At 35.9% G+C, this 6,401-nt stretch overlaps 1 protein-coding gene across 1 annotated transcript; it reads left to right on the top strand.

Annotated features, from left to right (window-relative positions):
* The first annotated feature begins 6 nt into the window (after positions 1-6).
* Positions 7-828, top strand: LOC105314570 (acid-sensing ion channel 2-like). Its single transcript, XM_011408817.2, has one exon. The coding sequence runs from the start codon at positions 32-34 to the stop codon at positions 683-685; it is 654 nt and encodes a 217-aa protein (XP_011407119.1). The 5' UTR covers positions 7-31; the 3' UTR covers positions 686-828.
* Positions 829-6,401: the final 5,573 nt, after the last annotated feature.

Genomic DNA, 6,401 nt, shown 5'->3' with positions numbered 1-6,401 from the left:
TCTGGCTATAGAAATAGTAAAGCATGTTGATATGACCAGAGAGTCAAACTGTGTTAGATCTAACAGTAACACCAGATCTCTTGATTTCTTCCCAGGGTTACCTTACACTGCTTCTACTTGTCATATTGATGCTGAGTACAGAAATTATGCTGATACTAACAAGTGTGGTTGCTCTCCTGAAGTTAATCCTTCATCAAATGTTAACACTCGTAATTGCACAATAGCTGATATCTGCTGTCTCTCTCAAGAAAGACGTACATTCAATCCATCAACAAACTGTCCTTTATCCTGTGATCACCTTACCTACAATGTCGAACCAAGTTATTCCAAATTATTTTCAGGCGACTCATCTGAAAGTGCAGCAGAATCTTTTGGCACAGCCATAGAAGAAGTTGAAGCTAGCTTGCTGTCAGTTTATATTTATTTTGATGAAATGTTGGCTACTCAGCTATTCACTGATTATTCTTATACATTTGCTAATCTGTTAGCAGATATGGGAGGTCTGCTTGGTTTGTTTACTGGAGCTAGTGTCATTTCTCTACTGGAAGTGTGCATACTGTTATTTGATGTGCTCAAAAATCTGCTCCTTACCCGAGAAATGAAGAAAGCCGTTGAAAAGCTGGAGAGCAAGATAAACCTTCCTAATGTGGATGCTATTACTAAGGAAGAAATTGAAGATGATTAAAAATTTAAAATGACTTTAATAAGACATACTTCCTCCCTGCTTTATTACATTTTACCTCAGTCTCAATTTTAATCACTCCAAGCATTTGCTAGTGTTAATTTTAGCAATATGAGTACTCAAATATTTAGTAATTAATCATTGCAGTTTTTTTTATAGTTTTAATAATGTTATGCATATACCTGCATAGATAGTAGCTATCATAAGCATGTTTGCAGTAGCTGTTCATACTGGGTTTACAATAACATGCACTGGATGAGTTATTCAATGCCTTATGCTCATGCATTATAAATAGACAAACAGTTATTGTCTGGTCTTTGAGTATTTTCAATATCATCATTATATAAAATAGTAACAATATTAAGAGAACCCAGGTTCAATTCCAGTACCTCGTCGTTACTAGTGACGCAATCTTCCGATTGAGCTAGTTCCCCTGTATGTAGTATCTATGCCCAGTATTAGGCTTTGTTTGCACAAATTCACAGGCCTAATCTGCATTGTTTTTACTATTACTGTTTTCAGGTGCATGCAGCTAAGTATGATGACCAAAGCAGGATATAGTGTTGTGCTAGTTCCAACGGAACTAGAACTAAATCTATTTTAGTACACCTATTTTTTTCCTAGTTCTAGTTCCAAGAACTAGAACTAGAACTGAACTACATTGATACAAAAAACCAAAACTAGAACTAAAACTAGAATTTGATAAATTAAAGCACTGGAACTAAAACTAGAACTAAAAATTTAGCTATTAAGGACTTGAAACTAAAACTAAAACTAAAATGTGCACTTGTAAATCACTAGAACTAAAACTAGAACTAAAACGCTACCCTTTTAATAACTGAAACTAAAACTAGAACTGAAATGGAGCCCTTTTAATAACTAAAACTAAAACTAGAACTAAAATGGTACCCTTTTGAATAACTAAAACTAAAACTAGAACTAAAGTGCTACCCTTTTAAGTTATTAAAATTAAATTTCATTAAAAAATTATAAAAATCACCTAGAAATGGTGTATTAGTAGGACTAGAACTAGAACTATAAGGCCAGAATCAGAATTTGGCATGGAACTAAAATTAAAACTAAAACTAAAATGGAAGTACTAGTAGAACTAAAATTAGAACTGAAACTAGAAATGAAGTACTGGTAAAACTAAAACTAGAACTAAAACTAGAAATGGAGTACTGGTAAAACTAAAACTAAAACTGAAACTAGAAATGGAGTACTGGTAAAACTAAAACTAGAACTGAAACTAGAAATGGAGTACTGGTAAAACTAAAACTAAAACTAAAACTAGAAATGGAGTAGTTGGTAGAACTAAAACTAGAACTAAAACAGGAAATAGAGTACTGCACAACACTAGCAGGATAAGAGATAACAATGAAACAGTAATTTGGATCCAAGAGCGCGCCAATATGCGCGCATAAACTTTACCGGCTGTCCCTAAAAAGCGGACCGGACCGGACCAACGGACCCGAAAAGACTAATTTACGGACCGAGCGACGGACCCGATGCAAACTAATTTATTGACCCGACCAAGGGACCCGAAAAGACTAAAGTACGGACTCCGCGTTAATGACCACGGACCTGACCGACCTAGAGCATAGATATCTATGCTAGCATCAGTATTTATGATGCTAGCAAACTCCATGATGGCCTAGACAACATACATCACTTCAGTGAAAAATATAATTTTTATTTATGGAGAGAGATCTACTATCTGTTGAGTCATAATACAATGCAGTGAGGCCGTAGTTTATTGTATTGATAAAGTCTGTAATATCAACTTGAATTAATTTTATACTTGTTCAAAACTAATAATAATGTTATATCTAGTAGACTATAATAATCAATTGTTATATTCATGCATCAGCAATTTATATATTTATTTATTTATTTAAACTTTACAGTGACCGGCAATGAGAATAGAGTTAAGAGGCTAGATAAAAAGAAACACCAAAGGCCTGACCAAGGAAACATGGCCAGCCAGAAAGAAAAAGAAAAAAGATGAGAAAAGAAAGAAAAAGAAAGAAAAAACTAATAAGAAAAAGTAAAAATACCATCAAAATTAAAACGGTAGTAATGATAATAATAATAATGATAATTAACTGAATCTAATGCAAAATAAATCAACATAAATAATAATAATACTGGAACTGATCCCAATAGTAGTTCTTGTTAGTATCATGTAGTAAAAATTTTAATAATCTTTATAGCAATGATGTTTGTGAGAATAAGCTAGTGAATAATACCACAAGCCTCGGAGTAAGCTTAACTACTAAATAGATAAATAAATAATTATTTGCAGAATAAATAGTTAATAAATATACCAGTCTAAACAGAAGTTTAAAAAAAAATACAGCACAGTGGTATCACTCATTAGTATAATGTCAGAGGCTGGAGATCTTGAGTGATTAGTATTGACAGTACAGATTATACCAATTAACTGCATGAACGCTTGTAATATATATCTTTTGATTGTGTAGTTCACTTATGCAGTGATAGATATAAGTACCAAAGTTTTTGTGTTATTGTTATTTAAAATTCTGAATAATTATTATGAATTAAAGGTGCATGTAAATTCTTGAATATAATCATTACAAATATCTGGGCCATATTTCAGTGGTCTTTATTGCATGCATACATTTCACATACACTGCATGTTATGTTATCAAGTATAGACTTAAATTTTTAAAGTTATTCATGCATAAAATGATCAACCACAATAATTGTACCAACATATGTGGTCATTGACAAATTTAAGAAGTTGCAATTATTATTACATATCTAATTTGTAACTGTTTTTCCACTGAATTTAGAACAAGATTTGCTTGCCACATTAAGCTGTACAGTGACACAAAATAAGTAAGAGATATTTAAACCATTTGTAGACTAGTCACTACACAGCATCCAAGTTCAGTACTCAGTACCAGGCTCAGGCTGTACACAGTTGCTTCATGAATAAATTTGTTAAATTCACAATATCTGAGAGTTTGGGCTTATATCTAACCGAGAAGCAGGATTTCAGCAAGAGTAAATCTTGACCTAAGCATTAGCTATAATTTTTAGCATCTATAAGATTACCGGTATAGTGAGCAAAGTGGTCCGTAAAATAGAGATGTCGCGGACCATTCGGGTCCGTAAAACAGATTTGTCGCCGACCATGGTCCGTTGGTCCGGTCCGGTCCGTTTTTTAGGGACGACCCAAAATGGAACTTAGTCTTTTTGGACTCGCCACGCTTGCGTAGGCGGGTACTATGCAGTTGGGTTGTCATTACCCGAGCCCACGCGTAGGCGTGGAAGGGAGGGTAAAGCAGTCGTCCTGTCTGTGTGTGTGTGTGTGTGTGTGTGTGTTCGCTTGGCCTCCACTTTTGAGCTGACACTGCTTTCTTGTCTAGTCCTGGAGAGTCTTATAATCAACACTGGCTCTAGGAAAAGTTATTCTCCGTCTTGGGAATGCTATACTTTTCTTTTCCGTGGAGTAAGAAGCTGGCAAAGTCGCCAAACGTAGGTCTGTTCCCCGACAACTTTTTCATAGTGTGAGCAAAAGAGCAACTGGGCAGATAAAACAATAAAGCAAAGCCTCATCTTTCATTAATATGAGAGGAATTGCTCTAATCATCTTCGTTTTAAAGATATGGTAGCCCAAAAATTCATACTTTTGTGAGTTTACACGAGGCTCTCTTCTCCTGAAGTAGCGGCCAGAGTCTTTAAACATCAGGGGCTCAATAGACGTTTGTATGCAACAAATAGAGCCTAACAAATGTATGCTAAACTGTTTAAAAGTCGAAAAAAAAGTAAAGCTTTCTTCACCACTTAGAGCCATGTGCCACCATTACTGTGTGTGCGGGTGGAGCATGGCTTGATTGAGCCACACCTTCATTGCAGCCACACCTTTACATTGCTGCAGCAGTGCAGCAAGCATGCTGGAGCTTCTCTGTCTAAAAAACAAAAAATTCACTGTCTTAAAACATTCACTAAGTTTTTACATGCTGAAGCTTCTTTTCTGTGTCAAAACTTTCACTAATTATTTTTCTCTTAATTTATTAAAATTGTTACACACAGACTGTGGCGAGGGTATGCACTTTAGTGCTCTCGTTCTGTCATTCTGTCACGAAAATTCCTGTTAATTCCTAGTCAATATCTTTTTTACTGAGCTCTCCTGAGTTATAATTCTTTTTAAGCTTTGAGAAAAAGATAATTTATTTAGCTCCGTTGTGTTTTCATAGCAATCCGTGGTAGCAAAAGCCGAATATTTTCAAGAATGTACCACTTTTCCTAGCCAAATCTTCGTGTTTCACTCTATTTGGTCAAGATTAGCATCGATAGGTAGAGAAAAGTACATAGATTAAAAAATATGTGGGAATTTTCTAATCTCTTTTTTGTTTGCGAGTTACAGTTGCTCAAAGTTTGTGATTTAGCCTCTTCGAAAAATTTTCAGGCAGCACTGGGGAAAACAGGAGCAACCAAACTATCTCAATATCTAGGCAATTTTTTTGTGCTTACTCTTTCTTTGAATAGAGCTTCAGATGCTAAAATAAATTTCAGCTTTTCTTCTTTCTCCTACCCACGTGCCATGTTTGCACTGTACTGCTAAGTGCTGACCACACCTAAAATTTATTTTATGGATCAGTGCAGTAATTGCATTGTTGCACTTTGCACTTTGTCAAAATCTATCATCCTTTTTTCAAATATCAAGTTGCTTGTATATATAATATCATGATGGGGGCAGTACAAGTAACACATTATCCCTCAGGTGAATCTCAGCAGGCAAGTCCACGCACCATGGTGCTTCATTTATCAAGAAACCCTAATCCCAAAACCCTACAATCCCGGAGGCTAAGATGTACGAGAGGGTGCTCTAAAAACTAAACACTAAACCCCAATCCCAACCCTACGACCCCGGAGGCTAAGATGTACGAGAGGGTGCTCTAAAAACTAAACACTAAACCCCAATCCCAACCCTACGACCCCAGAGGCTAAGATGTACGAGAGGGTGCTCTAAAAACTAAACACTAAACCCCAATTCCAACCCTACGACCCCGGAGGCTAAGATGTACGAGAGCCGGGGTGCTCTAAAAACTAAACACTAAACCCCAATCCCAACCCTACGACCCCGGAGGCTAAGATGTACGAGAGAGTGTTTATTTTTTTTTAAAAAGTAAAAAAGTGATAAAAAAAAGAAAAAAAATCAAACATTTCAGCATAGTTTTAGTCAATAGTCCCGACAGGATTCGAACCGCTGACCCCATCCGTACAATCCAGACCAGCCTCTCCACTACACCACCGCAACCCTGCTGCATCAATGTCGCTGATTGTCGTATTTATACTTGATATCTGTATATAAAATCGTGTATTAGTATACTGGGGCGAAGCCCCAGTATACTATATAGGGACTGCCGGACCAATAGCCCCGCAGTAGGCGTCCGGCTGCCGGACCAATATCCACTTCCTATATATTATGCAGTAAATTTCCAAAAAACATGATGTTACCCTTGCAATCCTGTAAATTTGGGATGGTACTTTAGGCATGTTTTATATCTATATTACTGGTAGTTCTGTAAAATCATCTGGGTAATCAAATCCATTCCAAAATTGGGGAATTAAAAGTTCTATCACTTTTAACAATAGAGTAGTACTCTTGCTTTTAATTATGTCCAATGATTCAGTAAATTGAACTATAAAAACATGCATGAGAATGAGATTGTCAGTCAGTTGTTAT

The sequence above is a fragment of the Amphimedon queenslandica genome, unplaced genomic scaffold (genome assembly GCF_000090795.2).
Source record: "Amphimedon queenslandica unplaced genomic scaffold, v1.1 AMPQUscaffold_12784, whole genome shotgun sequence".
NCBI lineage: Eukaryota > Metazoa > Porifera > Demospongiae > Haplosclerida > Niphatidae > Amphimedon > Amphimedon queenslandica.
This window is presented reverse-complemented; position numbering and strand designations above follow the sequence as displayed.

Bases quoted from the DNA above. Each gene is read 5' to 3' on its own strand.
- LOC105314570 (XM_011408817.2), top strand. From the start codon at position 32: ATGACCAGAGAGTCAAACTGTGTTAGATCTAACAGTAACACCAGATCT.